Raw genomic sequence first — 23766 nt, 5'->3', positions numbered from 1 at the left:
CCGAAAATAAAGATCCTAGTCTTCACCAGGATTCGAACCCAGGACCCCTTGTTCGGAAGTCAAGCTCTTTACCGCTCAGCTACTGCGCCACTAATTAACCTGGAGCTATTTCCTGGACATTTCTCAAGCTCCTCTCAAGAGCTAATTCTGATAATATTTCACATCAGGTCGCTGACAAGCTTGGCTCTAGACAAACACGTTTTCTCTGGCACTGTTTTTTTTTTTTTTCATTTTTTTTAATCCAGTGTTTAAGTCTTTCGTGTTTATATTTAGAAACTGTAAGTACATTTTTCTTATTATAATTATATTTAATTTATTGGGCAATGTTTTTTGACCCTTGAGAAATGACCATCCATTATTTTCTACTAATTTTTGATAAAATTGGTTCTCTATTATGAAAGAGAGAATTAGTTTGTACATAATTGGAGTCAATTTATTTTCTTATTCTTTTGATGAGCGTTTTATACATCATGGCCAGCACATTCGATTGTGACTAAAATTAGAAATTATCTTCTTTAAAATTTATCAATTAATTTTTCGAACTATCAAAGAAATAGTGAATTAGTTATTAGGCAGATGATGTTATGCCTAATGCATGTAATAAGAAATCTTCATATAGGTATGCTCCCCTTAGCAAGGAAATGAAACAGTTATTAGTTTGTATATATTTATATTATATTATGCTTGCAGATATTATTAAATTGAATTTAACCATATTAAGTCATAACATTTGACTTTTTAAATATATTTCATTAACAATATGTATAGAATTTCTTCATGGTACAGACTTCAGAAAAGTAAGGGCAAATTTATTTCATATAAACATGTATCATTGACCTTTTTTATCTCCCTTTCTTCCGTTTGATTAGATTTACTGTGTATAAATAATTTGGCCCTATCCCTGTAATTAGTCCCAGTCGTTATTATATTGGTAACCTCCCTTTGATTTAATTACAACTGTTCATTTCAAATAATTGTTTCACACTGATTAGATAGTGCACCCTTTGCTTTATTTAATTATTTCTTTTTTTTTTCCATAATAGTCATCTTAACTTACTTTATGATCAATTATTGTCATTGTGTTTATGCAATGTATTGAGCTTTTCTTAAAAAAAACAAAAAAAAAAAACTGACTAAGCACATTGATTGTTTTAGGTCTACGAACATTGTCCAAGAGAGGTGTGATAATCTTTCCAATAGGATTTGCATCTTTTAGAATGTAGTTCCAGGTTATTAGTGCATAGAACTTTTATGTTTATTAAACTATCCCTTGCTGTTGTAAGTGGCATTCTCAATTCAAACAATCCTACATGATATATCGGCATGAGACGGTACTTCCCAAGACAACTTTACACAATCGATTTTCTTTTCTTTTTATTACACTTTGAAGGTAATTTTATACATTTCTAGCACACACTTATGTGATTTATTTTTAGAAAACTTATTTCAGCTCACTCCATCTGTCTGTTTATTTTTGTACGAATAATTTCTCCCACTTCCTGGTCTCGGGTGAAGTTGAAAAAGTACACTATTCATTATTCTAAATAAATATTGATTCAATTCAAAATAAAAAGGCAATTAATTAGTAAGTGGCTATTAACTAATGTAGCTTAATATACAAAAGAGAAGTAAATATTACAATTTTGAGATATATGGCTGTTAGTGTAAAGTTATTTCCATTATGTACTTTTGTATAATAGGTATCTTTATATTGTACTTGTTTTTAAATTACATTTACATAATTATTGTTCGTTTTTTTTTTTAGTTTCACTTGCATGGATCGAACTTCCAAAGTCAAGTAATGTTCAATGAAACTTCGCTACCAACTCCGAGCGTTGACCTAGAGATCCACGTCGTACACGGGGGGATGATTTCAGACCCTGCTGACCTTATTCTTATAAAGACCATCATCCGGAAGAAAGTAAGCTTCTGTTATGTGGGCGTATGTCTGCATTATAGATGTTACCGTCAAAGGTAGTTTATACAATCAGAAAAAAACGTCAGGCAAAGTACGAAACAAATTGCCTAGGCAATCAGTAGAATGATTTGAACTGTTTTAGGCAATGAGTTAAAATGTTTGTAAAATGTTTTACATTTTTCGGATGTTCCTTCAGAGTTGAAGATAATTACTTCCTAGTCCAAACCTCCCGCAGGACGACGGGGGATGGGAGCGGGCAGGGTTTGAACCCTGGACCATCGATAAATCTGAACGACAGTCCAGCACGCAAACCGCACGACCAGGCAGCCATCCGTGAACAGTTGATTCGAACTAGTTTATTAAAAATGTAAATGTCTCAGATTATTATTATTTTTTTTTTGCCATAAATCTAAATCATTTAGTCTTGTTCTTTCAAGTGTGAAGTATGTTGAATTACGACTGTCTAAGTGGGCATGTTTTGTAGAACTTAAATGTGTTAAGTAAAAAGTTGATACTAAAGATGTTTCAAATTGTGTTTTGTCAAAGACGAAAGAAGATAAGTGTAATATGTAATCGAGGCAAATACGACTAAGAAGAACCTATTGAATATATATTGATTAACATCATTGATAAAAATTATATGATGAATGTGGAAAACACTAGATATTAATTTGTTATATAAATTAAGACTTCAATGGTTTTTGTCTAAAAGTTTAACACAAATTACTCCAAAAAAGCCTATGCCCGATTATTATAAACTTGTCTTGAAATTGATCTTCATTATCAACTCAGTAGACTATTTAAAAAAAATAAAAGATAGTATTTAAAATAAATATAATAAGGTATGTTCTCTATCATTTTTAATTTGGGATCAGGTTAATCTGATTGACTTTAAAAGTCCCATCCACATGGTTTGAAATTATCTGATAAGTCCCAATGCTTTTCTCAACAATATATAATGTATAAGTAAAAAAGACCAAGATATATTGAAAATGAAAATGAATACAAACAGAAATAATACGAGTGAATGGCTACACTCTTAAAACGGCAGGTGGCGAACTGTTACCTATATTAGGACAGGTACGGCTTAATTTTGAAATAGGAAGTCAACCATTTAGTCATGATTTTCTGATCGCCAATGTTGTCGACGATTGCATCCTTGGTCTGGATTTTATGCAGGAATTCGGTTTATCTCTAAACATTGGAAGGGAACTGTACAATATGGACACATAGAGTTCCCATTGCTTGATGATGGTGTGGAAGGCATTCAGGTGAAACGAATCGAACATACGACCATACCAAAATGGTCTAATCTGTCAGTAAACAAGTATCATAAAAGGGACAAACTGAAGTGAAACAAACTGGAAGGCCAGCTACATCCTAGAAGAGCGGAGATTGAAACATCAACCAATCATTGTTGTGGCTATACGGGTAGTTACAAGGAAAGTGTTGGTGGTGGCAGCGCCGTCGATGATCATAATGACAAATCAGATGCGTCTAGCTTTCAAGATAAAGAAAGTGGCAACGTTTTCAACGATAAGCGCAGACCCGAAAAGAAAACGCTAGATGAAGAAACAAGAGGAGTGACCTATAAGCAGAGTGAAACTATTGCTTTCGATGTCCTTGATATGAGTGCTTCAATGGACATGACCAAATCAGACAACGTTGGGTCTGTGTCCAATACTCCTGTTTGGCTACCAGTACTAACTGCAGACAGAAATTTAATAAGAACTGTACGGGCGGCACCTCGAATGAACAATGCAAATACCAGAAAAACCATCAACAGGTCTGGACTTGACCAACGTGTGTACGTCTGCCTTCACAAAGCAGAGTAAAAGATGAATCAATTTCAGCAGAAACTGGACACTGATAATGTGGTTAATGGACATGTGTAGAAAGGCCTACCCTCTGGAGATGGCTGAAAATGACAGTGTGTTTATGACCTGGCCTCCAGTGGGACTATAACTTTCTTGACAGAACTTCATCTTCACTGACGATTCTTCAGCCCTGTCGAAAATCTGGTCATGTTCGGGACGAACATAACTAAGGAGGGGGCAGTGTTATGACTCTACATTGCGCACTGTCATTTGGCGCGACATTGTGTACCAGAGGACACGACAGAGAACAGAAGAAGGAAGATGGCCGATGATTAGCGATGTAAACAAGAAGGCATGAGATGTGATTCTAAGTTTGCCTCTAGATGTACTTTATAATTTATTATTAAACGTTCTGTTTTATAGTACTTTCGTTGAGGTTAATTGCTAAGTTATAGCAATATTATAGCATTCCATTATAAAAGACAATAATGCGTTTGACTCTTTCAGTTTTAAAGGGAACATATAAAGATTTTAAATATACTAATTTAGCATATCATTTATTTGAGTTTCTACATTGATGATCTTATTTTTCAGTCTATAATAAGGTTGAAGTACCTTCGGTAGAAGAACAAACTTACCACCAGTTACCGTTCAGTGCAAAAGAGAAAGGTAAAAATTTCATTTTTAACAGCATTTTATATATCATATCTTAAAGAAGTACATACCATATTTTAAAAAAGTATCATAGCCAATGAGATAGTGATGACTGGCAAAGGAAGATATGAGTCATCACCTTAAAACTCAGCCGACAAGGTTTAGTAGACATGAGAGCCAGAGAAGGAAATTAATTCATGTCTACAATAATAAGAAAAAAATATTGTTATAAACCTGGTGGTGGCACAGATGGGGGTAGTGGTGTTAGTGTAGTCAGCCAACGCAAATCGCCTTATGCCAGCGCTAGACGAGCGGTCAACCGTGACGAGTTACGACGATCGGCCGAGACGAGTGTCAACAAGAGGGTTCGGGAAGAATCGCCGTCTTGAACAGAGCTCATTAGCGTCACGAGAGTTGTAGTCATCTGACCACCTAGAAACGTCGAGCGGCGTTCTGTCTAGTTCTAGAAGGCCAGTAGGGACCCTATATAAAGAGCGGAGGTGACGCAGTCAAGACAGTTCAGAAAGCGGGTTCACGACAGGAATTCAGAACACGGTCGACTACAGCACAGTTCAACGGTGTGGTTCTGTACGGAGCATTACGACGGTTCAGTGCGGAGTACTGTCAAGTACAGTTGAGACGAACGGCGTCTTGATCTTGGTCTGTGATCGAGTCCGACACAACGAGCCCAAGTGTGTGAAGTCAGTCCCGAACTGTTGAACCCATTGCAAGCCCGGAACGAGACGGAGAGACCAGTGCAAGACTTGATACGGCGGAACGGTGTTATTGGAGAGATATTTGTTATCGCAGAGCTATTTGTACTGTTTTACGTGCTGCCAATAGTACAGTATTGGCTGTTATTTATGGACATTAAACCTTTACGTTATTTTGGAGCCCTGACTTGTCCAGTTCTTTAAGTTGGTGGTGTATGGTGCAGTTTGCAGAGAGCCTCGATAATGAGATTCGTAACAATATAATAATATCGTTAAATAATTACTTAAATGAAAAAAAACAACAACATTAAATGTGTCCAGATAAGTTCAAAGTTCAAAACTAAATCTCGAAATGTGAATGTCCACACTCGGGACACAAGTTAACTAGGATCGGTGACTAGGCTGTTTACGTCATTAAGCTATCACGCATGCGCATGCCCCCCCCCCCTCTCCTCCTTTCATTTTTTTTTTCTGTTATATTCTAATAAAAGTATGAAGTTTAAATTTTGTTAGTAATCACAAGAATTTTAAAAGAAAATACCATTTAATTATGTATGGAAACCAAAAGGTAAATCACATTCCTTTTTTTAAGAAGCTTTAATATCCTGTCAGCCCGAACATCCAGAAGGACAGCGAAAGAGAGGCGTAAATAGCCTAAAAATGCAGATAAAAACTTCTTCGATTATCCTTTATTTTGTTGGACACTTTGGTGCACTATATATCATCTATTGACCATCTCTCTTTATTCGTTTCTGTCTGTAATATTGAAAAATATGTATGTATTCCCACCGCAGTTAATAACGGTTTCAATTTCAAGAGGTGTGTATAGCCCTACCACTCCTCCTCAGTCACAAATTTTGTTTTTAAAACGTAGTATTTTGTAATATTTATTTTATTTTTCTTTGTTTGTCTTTCAGATTTAAACTCTAAGGCAGATAATAAACGCAGTACGATAAAAGGAAATCACAAACGACTAAAATACCTAGATACCAGAAAAATTCAAGACTCGCTCGTATCACATCCACCAGTTTTGAACGTTTATGTGAATTCAAAAGACTTAGAATCTGAGAGAAGAAATACTTCGCCTGTAGAATTGAAAGAGAAGGGGCAAAGAGACATTAATAATGGTACTGTTTATTTTTTTCAAGTTTTTTTTTTTCTCTGTAGATAACCAATAGAAATATACACTTTTTTTTTCAACCTTCAAATGTATTCTCTAACAGAAGTACTTCTCTTTATCAAGCTCTGGTCATCAGGTCTTTTTATGATTATGATTTTTGTTTTTAATATGGTACCATACTTAACAATGTATCAGAATCATGACAGTTTTATTTGCGACATAGCATTAATGTCTTTCAGAATCTCATATTCTGGAATGTTCCATAATGGGTTTAATTAAATAGATTATTAAATATATATATAAAAATAAATCGTATAACAGTCTCCATGCCGTGTATATAGGCAAAATGTACCTTAAAATAAAATAAATAAATAAAGCAAATATGCCAATCGTTTGTTTGAATACAAATTATCTACATTTAGTAAGATTTGATACACATTTGTGTTTATTGCCCTGGCTGTAAATGGTACTTCTTCGATGATATTTCCAACTATACTTGAAAAAAAGCCACAGAGTGTTCACTCTTTCTATTATCGACAAGGTCCGACGATGATAATGTAGTTCTCACATATTGAATTTTTAAAAATCAGAATACAGACTTTAATTTCAGATAGACTTAAATTAGAAAGTAAAAGGTAAAAAAAACAACAACAACAAAAAAACTAAAAGATATTGTACCAAAAAAAAGTGGAAATTAAAAAATATGAAAATGTTAAACATTACCGAAAGTCAGATGACAATGTGTAGAAAAAGGTAGAAAAATACTTTTAATTTTCTTATTGTATCTTTTTTTTAGTTTATAGCAGCCTTGAAAATCAACCACTTGACAATCGCACGTATGAAGCTCTTAAGCCAAGACATTTGTAGGTAAACTTTTTTAAAAAAATCACATCTTTTAAATTGTCCATATAAATACAAAAAAAAATTAGAGAACACTAACATCTTCATAAATTACGTCCAGAAAAAAATCAGAATAGATTTATGAATTCATGTATGTAAGTAAAAAAAAAGTTTCTCTTTCAAACCTTGCAATCTATTGGGCAGATGATGTTAAGGTCATCTGTTTCTATGGCCAACGGTTAACAAGCAGGGTGTCATGTGGTCGAGAGGCCAAGTGCCAATGGCTTGGCTACCTAGAAGGGGGCTTGTGGTTCGACCCACGACTCGGGAGAGTTGTGTTTACTGAGCGCCTAAAGGCAGCAGGGAAAACCAACTCTTAGATACCCCCTTCCCCCCCCCAACTGGTCCAAAAATGAGATTGGACCAAAAGCGCTCTGAGCATTCTATAAGCACGAAAGTAGCGCTATATAAAAGCTATAATAATAATTATGACCAACTGCCTTTACTTCTCCTAAATAAAGTCTGATATCCATAAGAGTAGGGTGGACTCAGGGGCGCCCTAAAAATCCCGAAATTCCAAATTCCATTCTTTAACGAGATTCGAACACAGGACCCCAGGTTCAGAAGTTGAAGCTTAACCACTCAGCCACCTCGCCTCCGAATTCATATATACGGTTATTTTATTCTCCTCAAACTTTGACAGAGTACATACAATCGTATCTACCATAAATTTGTCGTTGCTAGAAGTGTAAATGGATGTAATCAATCCACTATCTAAAAAAAAAAGGGCTGCTATCTCCCACAGCGTAATATAGCCTCTGACAACAAAACCAACTCCTGGCCTCAAATATTAAGTCCAGCGGAACTGTTTTCACTAATAGAAAAAGAGTGAAATAAAAAAAAAAAAACTGATGCATAAATCAGTAATTTTCCGGGAGGAGAGGATTGTTAACCTTGGCTGGCTAACCACCTAGAAGAAGAAAAACTTTAAAATTCAAACCTCTGCTGCCTTCCAGTTTTAGTCCAAACAAAGGAAAGATTTCTGGAGTAAACCCTGATGAAAAAAATTTAATATAATAACAATTATGGAACCATAATCTTTAAATACAAAAATTACATTTAATAAAATACTCAGAAAGACACAAAGATAAATACACATTCCTCGTTCCATATGCTTGGACAAATGTGTACAAATGCTCCTTCTTCTTCCCTAGTGCTATTAGAGCATGGAATGGGTTGCCTGATCTAGCCAGGAGAACCAGTGACTTGGCAGAATTTAGGTCATAGGTTAATATGCATGACTGAATGCATGACACGTAGGACTTAATTATCTTCTTTTTTTTTAAATTAACATACATATTATATAAAATAAGATAATAAGTTTGGTATAATGTTATATTAAAATATTATAGCATATACTATTCATTTTAGGGTTAGGGATTTTCAGTTCTATGTTTTCAAAAAGCACTGAAATTTCTTACATTGATAAGGAAATTTATACATAGATTATATAGCTTCAAGATGGGTTCACTTTACGTAACCAGAGGTAGACTTTTACTAGTTTTTTAAACCATGTTTTATTATCATTAATATTATTTCTTTATCAGTATTATTTTTGTCTTCAGTATATAAGTTTAATTTGAAAAAAAGACAAAGATGAAATCATCGATATCTCATGGATGTTGCCTTGATGGTCTAACGTACTACAAGACAGACGAAGTCGTGTCCGTCAAATATATTTCAGCCTTAATATTTTACAACAATCAGGCTATAATGTTCAAGAGATCTGGTGGAATGATCATTTATTAACTTTTATACAATACATACATATCTCTTAATAAAATTATTTGATTGTTTATAATATTGTGTTTTCTCTTTATTGCTACAAAGCTTCTATCAACTTATTTTTCTGTCTGGTAAAACGTTTGCACATGTTATTTCTCTGACACCCAATCACGGATTAACCTGAAATAAGCAAATTATCTCTTTTACCTGTCAACACAATAAACAATTAAAAACAATTAACCCATTAGTTAATTATCTATTGGTAATTAATTATTTTACTTGATATCTCGAACTAATGAACGAAATTATACTTCGTCTGAAGTGGTAGTATAAGCTGAATTAATCCCTTTAATAGGTCGCCGCTTTAAAGTAGGTCTGAGACAAACAAAAGATAACTACACAATTTTCTATAATATCTTCTATGTTCACAAGCACCGCACTAGCAGAGTAGTTAGTATGTCGGCTTAAGGATGCTTGAGCCAGGAGTTAGAATTCAGGTCCTTCCCCATTTTTTTTTTAAATTTTATAAATGCTGTTCAAAAGCGATTATGGTTAAATTCACACAGATGTCGCTTTCTTTCTTCCCCCACCCAATTTTGCTCAAGTGATCCAGTGGTCCAGATACGTGAAAAGATCACAGCGTATTGAAAACATTAAAACCATGAAAAATCGCTAAATAACGCTAAAGAAAAAATAATTTATAAACATATTTGTAATTGCTGTTAGACGTCCAAGCTCTGAGTAGTGTAGATATATATCAAACGAAAGAACACAAGGTTGAAAGCCAACATTATAAAGATATAAACATTGCCGGATCCAAAAAAAAAAAAAAAGATAACACCGTGTTCTGAGCCCCTGTCTTGAACCTTCTGTCGTGAACCGTCTTGACTGCGACACCTCCGCTCTTATATAGGGTCCCTACTGGCCTTCTCGAACCGGACAGAACGCCGCTCGACGTTTCTAGGTGGTCAGATGACTACAACTCTCGTGACGCTCCTGAGCTCTGTTCACGACGGCGATCCTTCCCGAACCTTCCTGTTGAGACTCGACTCGGCCGACCGTCGTAGCTCGTCACGGTTGACCGCTCGTTTAGCGCTGGCCTGGTGCGATTTGCGTCGGCTGACTACACACACACCACTACCCCCATCTGTGCCACCATCAGGTTTATAACAGTATTAATTATTTGAAATTTGGCTTCATTCCTATCTTCATTGCCCATGTGTCTATTAGGCAACAAAGTAATGATACTATGAAACCATCTAAGCTGGAGAAGCATTTAAGACAATGATAATAATGACAATATCTTCGATTCCGAAGATTAAGGATGAGTGCATTGTTTCACATGAATATGCAAACCCTTTTGCGACCTACATATTTTCCCGTACCTCATGCAGACAAAGCAGTTGTCCGCCAATGGTCTATTTAAGTTTTCTTTTCGACTTCTATTCCGATTTCCATTTAAGGTCTGAGAATACTCTGAAGTTTGATCCAGTAATGGGGGAACAACTTCGACGTATTACCAATGCAGAAATTCATCATCGCTACCTGGGAAAGAAGATTCATAACAAAGTTATTACTGTAGTAGCTGATGCTGTTGTGAATACTATCCTTCAAGACATCAAGAATGCTGTGATATTGGATTGTACTCCAGACATAAGTCACAACGAGCAGATGTTATCGGTATCTCTCAGATTAGATTTAATGTGAAAGAGCTTGTGGTTGTGTATGAACGTTTTAAGTTTCTTCCTGTTGTTTCTTCTTGTGATAGCAAAAAGAAGTTGGCTGGAAACATGGATGTTGTTGCAATCTTTCCAGCCAAAAGTCAAAGGAAAAGGCAGTATGATAAATCTGTGGAAAGCTTCACACATCGAAAATCTGAAGATGGCTACAGGAAAAAATGCTTTAACAGAATTGTGAACACTGCAATTTACTCCTTGCAGCTGAGATTTGAACTGTAACTGTGGCATCTTGTGAAAGAAGTTTCTCGTGTCTTAAACTAATCAAGAATTACTTCAGGTCAACAATTCACGAAGAGAGATTAAACAATGTGGCAGGCAATTATTGCAATTATGTAGGAAACAGAATTTTGATGATCTACTGTATGACTTAGCCACACACAAGGCTCGTAAAGTAAAGTTAATTTGATCGTCATTTTGTACTTAGTTAAAAATGTATAAAATGCAAAGACTTTATTTTTTAATACAAAATCTTAATTGTCACTTATTATCCTTATCCCTACCCAAAATAGGCCCCGCGCAATCCGTTTCGCATAGGGCCCCACAATTGCTAGGACCGGTCCTGTCTGTGAGTACACTTATGTTATTAGTAAGTTGATCCGCCGCTGGAGGTTGAGACAGATGCATCGGATATCGCTATATCCGCTACATTATCCCAAAACAAAAGACCAGTTGCCTTCGTCTCCAGAACACTATCTCTTAGCGAGAGACGTCAATCCTCCGTAGAGAAAGAAGCAATGGCTATTGTGGAATCAATCAAGAAATGGAGACATTTTCTATTAGGGTCGCATTTCAAACTCACCACGGATCAAAGGTCCGTATCATTCATGTTAAACCCTCGTCATCACGGTAAAATTAAAAACGACAAAATTCAGAGGTGGAGAATAGAACTATCAATGTACAGTTTCGATGTGTGTTACCGGCCGGGGGCTGACAACTTGGCCGCCGATGCTCTTTCTCGTGGATTCTGTGCAAGTACAACCACCCCTGTGTCTTTGAAAGAACTTCACAACACTCTTTGTCATCCTGGCAAAGTGCAAATGCTCCATTTCGTCCGGTCAAAGAATCTTCCGTATGCAGTTGAAGAAATAAGAACTGTAGTAAACAATTGCCCCATTTGTGCAGAGATAAAACCTCAGTTTAAAAAGTCATTTTTTTTATTTTCTTTAGTTTTTTTTTAGTGTAACGTTTTTAATTGAGGCTATGAGCTATAGGTATAAATTTGGTTTCCTTGGTCTTAGAAGCTCGAGTTTGTTGATGGTCTATTTTGTTGATGAGTATATATTATATGTTAATGGTGCATGCGAGTCCATATGACATAACAACAGAATGAATCAAGAATATACTTAATAACGCAGGCTGATAACTTCAACAATTTAATAAACAATAAAAAGGGCACAGTCCTCTGTCGTCGCTAGCCTAGCGTCGTCCTCCTAGGCGTCTTGTCCGTTATCCTTCTTGTTCGTAATCCTACTCTGTTCTTACTCGTCACATTACTTAGGAAAAACCCGATTCACATCAACTTCTAAGCATCTTGTGTCATTACAAGTTATATCCAAATAAATAAAAAAAAATAAGCTGTTTGAACGTTTTGAAAAATTTGTTTTGGATCCCTAATGATTGTCTGTCACTTTTTTCCACGTTACATTATTTTACTTTATTTGACCTGCATTTTTTTAATTAGATGAATAATGAGTTACTGCTATTGTTGATTAAAATATTTTTTGACAGTCTATATAAGTTTATTCTTCACTTCAATATCCCAAGATAATTATTTCAAACTTAAACAATCTAACTACAAATTTGCTCATTTTAGCTTGCTATTGTTTCCTTAAACAAAATTCACATATCTTGTATCTACGTTGCACCAGGAAGTGATATACTTTCAAACATAATTGCCACAACTGAGTAGACTTATGTTGATACATTCGGTTCAATTTGTTACCATTGAAGTGCTATTCCAATTAAAAATTATGTTCATCGTAAAGCAGGATATGACTTTTCTTTTTCTGTCCAATATTTTTTGTATGAGAACTTCTTTTTTAAAAGGCACTAAATAAAAGATATATAAATAAACAATTGACAAAAATGAGACTTAGCATTTGGGTAACAAGTTTAAGAAGTACAGAAAAGCAGGACCAGTGCAGTTATCGAGATTAAAATTTTAATCTCCCAACACACACACATCGGAGTTCAATGTTCACAATCTCTGATTGGAACAGATCCAAGTGGCTCAGAAACTGGGAACGTTGTTACATGGTACGAGACATAGGGACACACTTTAAGTGTTTAAATTGGTTGGTACAGTGGTGGCGTCTAGACAGAATGGATAAAGGTCATAGTTGCACGATTCATTATAGGTCATTGACCGATTGACCTTTAATGCACGATGTAGACACACTGCCCTCTTGAAACAGAAACGATGCAACTCAATTTTTCACGGAAAGCGCTCGAGTTCATATGAGAAAAAAATGTGAGAGAGGAACTCTGTTTTTTACAGTGACAAGGGAACCTGAAAAAAACAAAAACAAAGCTGCCTTCTTAAAACGTGTTCACTAGAGAAAGAACTTCGCAACAATCTTCACTTCAGCGTAGAAATATGTTTTAGTACATTCATATTATTATTTTTAGACTGAATACAAACTCATGCCCTGTGTGTTAATCTTAAGATATTAAAAACAAAACGCTGAAGATTTTTCAATGCAACCAAAAACAAGACTACAAAAAGAATTTGTATTATCACACAAACTCAGAGGCAGCCCCCATCCAAGTCACCAATGGATCAATGGACCAGGAATATTTAATACATAGATTTGTTTTAATTGTTTAAATTAATAAAGTTGTAAAAAAATCTGTTGGCGTTTTTTTATCTACTTAAAAGCAAACAGGACAACACTTCGGCTTTACTGATCACCTAAAAACAGAATGGGAACCTCCCAGACAGAGCCGTTGCACCTGGTGCGATAGCTCAGGGTGTCATCCCTTCCCATCAACTTTCTTCAAATATGTTCCAATAAACACTATTATTAGTTATATCTATTTGTTGAAAAAATTAGTGAGCTTATTACTACTATTATTGATTTTTACTCAAATGTAAAATGAATGTCAAATATAATATAAAACCAACTGTTTTAAAATTTATACAAATGTTATTGTAAATTTTACAATAATATTTAATTAAAATTAGAACCAGACGTAACATCATATGAACAGGTTTTCTCTGTTATACTTTAAGACAGAAATGGTATAACGTTGTGCTGTGTAATTTATAATTAAATTACCATCTAGATGTGTCTAGGCATATTTGGGCATATATTTAGAGATTTTAAAATATGTATCTTTTTCGATGTGTCTGCTTTTACCAAGATACAATTTTTTTCAACTCTGTTGTAATCTCCAAAATGGTTTCACTCTTTGCGACCGCTCCACTCGCACCCCTAGTGACGCTACTGCTCCCATATGCGTACCTCTCCCCAAAATTTTCGATTAATATATTGGAGTAGACGGGCTATGAAATAAAAAAAATTGCCCGCACAACTATCTGGTTTCTTATGCTAACTGCATAGTGCACTATTTCCCACAAGTAGGCCTACTAACCCTGATCCCTCTATCTACTAGGTATATAATAAATCTAGAATATAGAATATATCTAGAATTTATACCTATAATACATTTCTAGATTAGTTCTAGATGTAGTCTAGATATCTAAGTTCAGATCTAGAGTCTAGACAAGGTCTAGACTTAGAATCTAGACTAGGTCTAGATCAAGATCTAAAACTAATTCTAGAATCCAAATTAGATCTAGAATCTAGACTAGACCTAGAATCTAGATGAATAATTTAGATCTAGAATAGAAATCGTATGACTTTACACGTTAAATCTTAAAATTACTAGACATTAAGTTAGGCCATTATTATTATTTTTAGGGCCCCCCTAAAAAAAAAAAAATCTAGCCCAATAGGGCACCCTGTTAGGCAACCATTTTTAGACACTGCTTTAACTATTCACTACACAGCCAATTTATCACTACTGTATCAGCTTCATAACTACAATTAAGATGTCTAATCTTAAAGTGAAGACATCAATTATTCCCTAGTAATTAGGAAGTTTATCTACTTGAGCAAAGAGATTTTAAAAATGTCTTAAGTGACACTACCTATGACGCCTTCTTACAGTGGTATTAAAAGGGCGATACAAATTTTAAAACGTCAGGGAAAACTTATTAATTAAAACAAAACGTATAATTGTTTCCCATTATTTGAACTTAAACATAAGTCTGCTCTTTTTTTTATGCTTCATAATAGTATGCTTTTTAATGATATAATCATCTGCGCTATAAATTACAATGCCAGAAAGGGGAATTTACCTTTTTATTTTTTTACTTACTATAATAGTAAATATGACAGACTTTAAGCTTGTATTTAGAATCATTCAAAGTGAATAGCAAATTAATGCTCTTATTATCTTTCTGCCATTATTAGGTCTTTGTTATAAAGCGATTGTATGAACTTTGGCAAAGCTTCCCCTATCCTTCATTAAAATCAGAAAATTTCACTCCGTAATTATTACCGCTCACTTCCTTCCAGTTCTCTCTCCATCAGCTCTCTCTCCCCCACATCTCTCTCTCCCCCACATCTCTATCTCCTCCACAGCTCTCTTCCCCTCAGCTCTCTCTCTTCCTAAGCTCTTTCTCTCCCTCAGCTCTTTCATCTCTCTCCCTCAGCTCTTTCTCCACTCAGCTCTCTATCCCTCACCTCCCTCTCTTTCTCTACCTCAGCTCTTTCTCCATCAGCTTTCTCTATCCCTCAGCCCTCTTTCCCTAAGCTCTTTTTCCCTCACCTCTCTCTCTCAGCTCTTTTTCCGTCAGTTCTTTCTCCCTCACCTATCTCTTCATCACCTCTTTCTCCCTCACCTCTCTCACTCAGATCTCTATCCCTCAGCTCTCTATTCCCCAGATCTCTCTCTTCCTCACCTCTCTCTCTCAGCTCTCTTTCCGTCCGCTTTCTTTCCGTCAGCTCTCTCTCTTTCTCTCTCATTCAGCTCTCTATCCCTCAGCTCTTATTTCGTCAGCTCTCTATCTCTCTCATTCAGCTCTCTCTCTCTCTAAGCTCTCTCATCCTCACCTCTCTCCCTTAGCTCGCTCTCTCCCTCACCTATTTTTCCCTCAGCTTTCTCTCCGTCAACTCTTTTCCCGTCAGCTTTTCTCTGTCTCATTCGGGTCTCTCCTTGTCCCTCAGCTCTCTTTCCCTCAACTCTCTCTCTTTTCCCGTCAGCTCTTTCTCTCTCTCCTTCAGCTCCCTCTCCCTCAGCTCCCTCTCCCTCAGCTCCCTCTCCCTCAGCTCCCTCTCCCTCAGCTTTCTCTTCCACAGCTCTCTCTCCCTCAGCTCCCTCTCCCTCAGCGCCCTCTCCCTCAGCTCCCTCAGCTCTCTCGTCCACAGCTCTCTCTCCCTTAGCTCTCTCGCTCCCAGCTCCCTCTCCCCCACCTCTCTCTCTCTTTCCCTCAGCTTTCTCTTCATTAGCTCTCTCTCCATCAGCTCTATCTCCCCCAGCTCCCTCTCCACCACCTCTCTCTCTCTTCCTCAGCTCTCTTTCTCCCCTAGCTCTCTATCTCCTTCAGCTCTATCTCACTCAGTTCTCTCTCCCTCAGCGTTCTCCCCCTAATCTTGATCCCTAAGCTCTCTCTCCCTCAGCTCTCTCTCACCTAAGCTGACGACGTAATTTCCCTAAGATGTCTTAAGACATATTATCTATCATTTCCGAGTTCCCTAGACATCATTTTGTTTGTGGTAGAAACATAACCTTTCCCTCCTAAACCTCTTCATTATTACCTCTACACCCTCCGCCATATTTACTTTTACTTTTGCCTCTAACTATCTAACCTAGAGCCATTCCCTGGACAGCTTTCAAGTCGATTGCGACTCTAGCTCCTCTCAAGAGCTAATACTGATTATACTTCACACTGGGACGCTGCCAAGTTTGGCTTACGACAAACACGTTCTTGGCTATGTTTTTTTTTAATTATTTTTTGTTTGTTGTCATTTCTTTCAAGGCTTTCATGTTCATATTTAGAAACTGTGAGTAATTTTTTAAAATTGTTTTAAAATTTCATTTGTTATTATACAGACTACAGAATATTCCTTTATTGCTTATATATTTACAAACAAAAACGTGTTCCTAATATTTTGTTAGCCTCTTTTTGAATGCATTACAAATGCCCATTGCAAATCATTGTTCAACACTGATTAAATAGAACACCCTATGCTTTATTTTTATTTTATTTTTTTCCCATTAGTAATCTTCACTTATTTTATGGTCAATTACTGTCTGTCATTGTGTTTATGTCAAGTAATGAACTTTTCTGATCTAACTCATTAATTGCTTTTAGGTCTACGAACATTGTCCAAGAGAGATGTGCTAATCTGTCTCTTAGAAGTGTCTTTTTCAGCCTGTGGTCCCAGGTATCTGTCTAGTGTAGTGTTTCCCAAACTTTTGACCTATGCGTACCTCTTTTATAATTTTGTAACGCTGAGTATTCCTTGCCCCCCTCCCAAAAAAAAAAAAAAAGATTTATTTCAATAACAACAGTCAATCCGACATCATGATATTTTAATCCATTCAAAGTTCTGATGCAAAGGCTACTTTTTTTTTCTAAAAGCGAAATATTTAATTTTGTAAATCAACTATTCAAGCAGTTTTTTCATAAAAAATACACCATTTTTACAACTATACACTATAAGATTAACAAACACAGGAGTAAGTAAGATGACTACTTACCATACTTTTAACTCATTTAGGCAAAAGGTTTTAGAATTTTTTTTTATTTACAAAGAGAAAAATATATTTAATATGCATATAAGTGGAACATAATTTAAAACAATAATTAATAGGTAGTTTTTCATATTATCGCTTGAACTGCAGCGTGGCTATGCATCCATAGGACATTTAAGTAAAGGAATGTTGTTTTTTTTACGGATTTTTTTTTGAGACTTTGAATAAGAGATTGACCCTTTGCAAAACAATTAGATCATTGAGATAATCATTAAATACAATTAGATCAATTAGATAATCATTATATGACACCAGTTAGGCCAGGTTCATATTTGGCTTCACCTTCCCTTTCACCTATCCCTAGGTCTGCTGGACCGTCGGGGCACCACACAGGATCTATCAATCTTATTTCTCCATTCTTCTCTGTCATTAGCCTTTGATACATTTAATTCTGATATTCTTGCTGAACATATTGAAACCTGCCTTTTTACCTGCCTTTTTACCTGCCTGGGTGAACCACTTCAGGGGCCGATTTTGAGTTTATGTTTCCACACAAACTGTCTTTGTAATCTTGTTTGTTATTGGCACGCTTTTTTTACAGAGCTGATGCCATGTTTTTTTCACTGTCCATAGTGTTCTTGGTCACCATCTCTACACATAGTGCGGTCTTAGGCTATGTCTTCCCAATAGTCAGTATCAATCTTCACTTCTTTGAGGACCAGTTTGATTACATCAAATTAGCGGAGATAGGGGAGGCTAGTTTTTATCTTGAGCCAAACAGCTCTAAAGCTATGGGGTAAACTTTGAAGAAGCGATAGTTTTCCATGCGGCGAACATGACTTACTTATGACTTACTGAATGTCTGAATTCTACGTGGTTCTATTGTAATAGAGTTTATTCTTAAGTGTTGTATCAAATGCAAAGAAATTGCATAGCTTTTTCATAAATATTTCAAAAAAAATTCACAAGGGTCCAATGGTTTACTTTTCAAACAACAACAGTATAAAATAGTAGCCATATCACAAGTTCTACAAGAAATAGGCTTTGGTGAAATCGGATATCCAAATAGCGCCACATTAAAAAAATTTAAAGACATACTATTGGACAGACATTCAGCACAAAAACAACAGCGAATTTTTAAACGAGGGCTACACACACAAAAAGCCGGTTTTATATAATTCATATTACAAAATTTCTATATGATAGAAATGTAACATTTTTTTTCAGCCAACATGTGTTAATCAGATTTGTTAAAAGAGAAAAAATACATCTACAATTGACAAAGAGGTAGTAGGACTGACTCACTTTACTGCATCAACCTATAGATGCAAACTGAGCGCTTCTAATAAAGCTATAAATAAAAGTCACCTTAATATTTTTATTATGTCTGTGTCAGCAGGGCTTGATTTAAGGGGGGACAAGCGGGGGCCACAGCCCATGGGATTCTGCAAGAAAGGGGGCCCCTAGAATAGAGAAAAAATGCATATTTCAACTTTATGTTGCTTCTCAAAACATTGTTAGTAATTTTATTTAAAAAATCTTACAGTTGGCAACATTGTCTGATTATATTTATATTGTGTCCGCTTTAGTTGTTCGTACTCTCGTAATATACTCCGAATTTAGAACATTGCGTAAACCCTGATATGTACATTTTTTTTATATTAAATGTGCATATTGTTCCCCTTTCAGACCTTGTAGTCTATAAGGCAGATGATGTAAAGGTAATCTGATTCTGTGGCCTACGGTTAACGAGGGTGTCATGTGGCCTACACAACGACCAAACGCCTTTACTGTTCCCGAACTAATGTCAGATACCCATTAGAACTGGGTGGACTAAGAGGCGCCCGAAGATCCCGAAATTAAAAATCCCATTCTTTACCAGGATTTGAACTCCGGACCCCAGTTCGGAAGCCAAGCGCTTTACCGCTCAGCCACCGTGCCTCCAAAAAAAATATGCATATTTAATGACATACTGTCAGATATTAGTATTTTTATTAAGTAGAATTTTTATTTTAAAAAAATTGGAAAAGTGTAGGGACATCCTCAAAAATTCTGACACGGGGCCTCAACATGCTTAAATCCAGCCCTGTGTGTGTGCGTTAGGGTATTTGCGTGTGTGAGTTGCTTGTTTAAATTCTTGAGGGTGGAGTATGTAAAAAAAAATGAAATGTAAATAAAAAAATGACAACAGAGGAAACAGTGTCAGTTTAAGTAATCATTGAGACGTGGCTCTGTGACAATACGAAGGAAGCACTACTTAGAAATGAGAGTTCCATGTGCAAGACAGTATGACATAAATGGGAGAGAAAAATGATTTTTCGCAACCTGTTACTCTTTTGGTGACCTATATGGCTTATTTCATTAGAGAGGCAGCTGGCTTTTCACCAATAATTATAATTTAAAATATTTTTACCTTGACGAGCATGCATTTATTTATTAACACATTAGTTTGACAACAGGTTTACACTTTATTATTAACATATTACTCTACATCATAACTTCAATACTTATATTGCAGACACATAGGCCACAGTGGGGTGCCGAATTCTAGCCAATTTATTGCGCCATCTAATCAATGAACTTCAAAGTAGCAACTGAACAAATTCCACTTAAGTACAGATGCAATAATAAGTTAATATTGTAGTAGACTAGCCTAGGTTTAGAAATTGATGAAAGACCATGTATGCGAACACCTCTAAAGAGTCATATTTTAGCCACTTTTTTACACCTTCAAATCAATTAACTTCTTTTAAGAAGCAACTTAATAAGTTGTGCTTTCTCTGAATTAATGTTATAATGATAAGCTATAATTGTAATAAGCTAGAATAGTCTAATCAGGATTAGATGCCCGACATTGTACGCTTTTATTTTAGGCTTCCAATTCTTTGTACTGTGAATGATTGTATGTTACCTTAGTTTTAACAATGAAGACTGTGTTCACATGTTTATCTTTTTTGTTTTGTTTTTTGTTTAATTTTATGAAACATGTATTTACAGCGCTCTTAATACCGTAGAGAGATAGGGGGTTGGAAGGAAGCACTAGTTATTTTGTTTAATATTCTATGTAACAAGAGAGTAGAAGCCACAACTTTGAAGCAAAGTTGGCAACTTGCAACCCCCCCCCCTCCATGAAAAAATTATGTAAAGTTTATTAGCAAATCTTTAGATCTACTTGTTAGTCTACATAACTATGTTAAAAGACCATCGTTTCTTCCTTTTGGTGACATGTCGTAACGTTATTTCTAGTCTGGTAATCCTGAGTCGTCAATGAAGCATATTAGTGTTTTTTCACTTTTCTGTTTCAATTGGTGCTACCCTATTCACTTCGCCCAGGGTGTGACAAGTCAAAAACTCGCTGTCAGAGTCACTCAAATTTATCACAGCATTAATTATTATTTTTCATTATTTATTTATTTTATTTTAATTATTTCCCCATCCTACCCCTAAATTCTCCACCCGCACCACCTCTTAAGCCCCAGGCTAGACTTAGTTGACCACATTGGAGATAGCTAGGCCGCGTATTTCGATTTATCTTCCCTTGACCGGGGCAAAGATACGCACAGACTCTTTGATCTCATCGACAGGATGTCTGACAGCCGCAGTGGACACCACCTTGTGTGGAATGCAAGTCACTCCTCCCCCCCCCTTTCTCCTATGCCTCTCTTTGATCTAGGAGACCCCGAGGACAAACACGCCCATTGACCTCCCAATGTGCGAATCCCAGCTCTTGTCGGACTTCACCCACGTGTAAGCTAATTCTTAGCCTAGGACATTTCCTGTGTCCGCCCACATTTTCCGGGCTTATATAAAGTAAATCCAAATCAAATTAGACCCTCTTATTTCTTATTCTATCTGAGCAATCGAGTCTGGACTACTTCACTTATTCTCCCTCCTAGAGGAATACCTGGTGGTAAGCCGAACTTAATCACAAGTTCCATCTTAATTACTCTGTGTATATTTCCATTGGAGTTTATCATGTGTATTTTGCTTAGTTCATTTATATTTAATCAGTGCATTGTGTATTTCTCACTGGCGTAAGTAGAAAACATAAACATGTCCTATATATTTATTTGTGTACTGCATTACCCTGTTAATGCTACGTTGCTCAATTGATAGTTGACGCAACCATGTATATATTTGTACATCTTATTTTATTTCCTTTATCTCGGCTGGTCGCCTTGATAATTCTACTAGCGGACTGACACTGCGTCTAGTGAAGAGATATGAATTATTCCCCCCCCCCCTTTTGTGTAAGGAATAATCTCCCCTGTAGTCATTTCACTCTTACGAGAGTTGCGCCCTCTCCATTCAAGCGCGCTCCATTGTTCTCGACCCACGGTCATATGCAAACAAAGCGTCTCGGTCGCTGACCACCGCCCAACTCACCCCCCCCCCCCTTTTCTTTCTCTATCCACCTGTGTTTATTTGAGATTATTACTTCCCCTTCTATGTACATTTTTATATTATTACTTTCCCTCTTATGTACATTTTTATATTGCTATTATCAGCCATCTATTTCCCAAATCCCCTTTGTCATCATCTCCCCATTATGCTCTAAAGCAATTTCACCAATCTGACGAATGCACCTCAGTCGAGGGCATCGATAAGATGCATGAGAGACATGTCCTAACTTGTCTTTATTTATCCGCAGCCTCCCTCAGGTGTCTGCCTTTGTGCTTAGTGCTATTCAGCACTGCACTTATTTATCGGATCACGCACTTGCCTATTTAGTCCTTGGATCAACGATCTATTTACCTGCATCTGTGCTTAGTGCTATTCAGTACTGCACTTGCCTACTGAGATCTACTCAACTCTACTTCTTGGCGCTATCGGCATTGCCCGCCTATTCGACAGCCCATCTGTCAACATATTAGGTGCGACGTCCCTATGGACTCAGATCTGTGCGAGACGTCATAGCTACGCCAAACCCTCTGCAACTCACTGGACTCATCCTGACAACTACGCTGCCCACGGCAGATCAGCTCTGCCCGCAGTACCCTTGTGCCCACGGTAGCAGGCCACCTGCCCTACTGTGCCCACTACAGATATCAGGACTTTGGATTGAAACTCCACAAGAACTGAATCACCGGCGTCCCTCTATCCGCTAGAGCGCCACCTCCAGCTGCAGAACCTCAAGCCAGGACACAGCCAGCTGCGACATCAACAGGACAACCAGCTAAGTTCAGAAGACAAAGTGACATGCTCTCTTATTAAGTGCAAGAGTGATGATAAAAATACAATCCTAATTAGAGATAGATGCGAACCCTCCCCCTTTTTATTCTTATATGTATATTTATGTAAATAAATATTCTTCTTTTTAAACTTTTGTATCTATCTTTCATTGCTTGTCTCGTTGCGTGTCTGCTCCCGATTTATATGCTGATAGGTTGGTGTGTGATTGCTTTCAAAAATAATCATCCCCTAGACAACAAACGCGCCAAACACACATCACATTACTCCACCTGTCACACAGGGTCACCCTATTGACTTCACCTAGGGTCTCAATATTCACTTTACCTAGTGTCTTCCTATTCACTTCACCCAGGGTCACCCTATTCACTTCACCTAGGGCCTCTCTATTCACTTCACCTAGTGTCTCCCTATTCACTTCGCCCAGAGTCTCCCTATTCACTTTGCCCAGGGTCACCCTATTCACTTTGCTAAGGGTCTCCCTATTCACTTCACTAAGGGTCTCCCTATTCACTTTGCTAAGGGTCTCCCTATTCACTTCACTAAGGGTCTCCCTATTCACTTTGCTAAGGGTCGCCCATTTCACTTTGCTAAGGGTCTCCCTATTCACTTCACTAAGGGTCTCCCTATTCACTTCACTAAGGGTCTCCCTATTCACTTTGCTAAGGGTCTCCCTATTCACTTCACTAAGGGTCTCCCTATTCACTTCACTAAGGGTCTCCCTATTCACTTCGCTAAGGGTCTCCCTATTCACTTCGCTAAGGGTCTCCCTATTCACTTCACTAAGGGTCTCCCTATTCACTTTGCTAAGGGTATCCCTATTCACTTTGCCCAAGGTATCCCTAAGCACTTCACTAAGGGTCTCCCTATTTACTTCACTAAGGGTCTACCTATTCACTTTGCTAGGGGTCTCCCTATTCACTTCACCCAGTGCCTTCCTATTCACTTCGCCAAGTGCCTCCCTATTCACTTCACCCAGTGCCTTCCTATTCACTTCGCCAAGTGCCTCCCTATTCACTTCACCCAGTGCCTCTCTATTCACTTCTCCAAGTGTCTCCCTATTCACTTCGCCAAGTGCCTTCCTATTCACTTCGCCAAGTGCCTTCCTATTCACTTCGCCCAGGGTATCCCTATTCACTTCGCCCAGTGCCTCCCTATTCACTTCGCCCAGTGTATCCCTATTCACTTCGCCATGTGCTTCCATATACCGGCCCTGGCTACATAA

The 23766-nt window shown here is 37.0% G+C and overlaps 2 protein-coding genes across 4 annotated transcripts; both read left to right on the top strand.

The window, feature by feature from the left end:
- Positions 1-951: 951 nt before the first annotated feature.
- LOC106060422 (uncharacterized) lies at positions 952-8881 on the top strand. 3 transcript variants are annotated; one of them, XR_008777844.1, is made up of 5 exons: positions 952-1921; positions 4330-4404; positions 6020-6229; positions 7019-7089; positions 8688-8881. XR_008777844.1 is itself a non-coding variant. In XM_056028608.1 (5 exons), exons 1-5 carry the CDS (start codon positions 4090-4092, stop codon positions 8692-8694), a joined length of 390 nt encoding a protein of 129 aa, XP_055884583.1. In that variant the 5' UTR covers positions 4052-4089; the 3' UTR covers positions 8695-8881. The 3 variants fall into 3 exon arrangements, 2 of the variants coding, with proteins under 2 accessions (XP_055884583.1, XP_055884584.1); XM_056028608.1 differs by lacking the exon at positions 952-1921 and adding an exon at positions 4052-4120 and having other exon boundaries at positions 7019-7085; XM_056028609.1 differs by lacking the exon at positions 952-1921 and adding an exon at positions 4052-4120.
- Positions 8882-10341: 1460 nt separating this feature from the next.
- LOC129926215 (uncharacterized) lies at positions 10342-23766 on the top strand. The gene is made up of 2 exons (XM_056028748.1): positions 10342-10527; positions 22969-23766. The coding sequence occupies exons 1-2, from the start codon at positions 10342-10344 to the stop codon at positions 23764-23766; spliced, it is 984 nt and encodes a 327-aa protein (XP_055884723.1).

This window comes from Biomphalaria glabrata, chromosome 5 (genome assembly GCF_947242115.1).
Source record: "Biomphalaria glabrata chromosome 5, xgBioGlab47.1, whole genome shotgun sequence".
NCBI lineage: Eukaryota > Metazoa > Mollusca > Gastropoda > Planorbidae > Biomphalaria > Biomphalaria glabrata.
The sequence above is the reverse complement of the archived record's forward strand: the minus strand, read 5'-3'. Positions and strand labels throughout refer to the sequence as shown.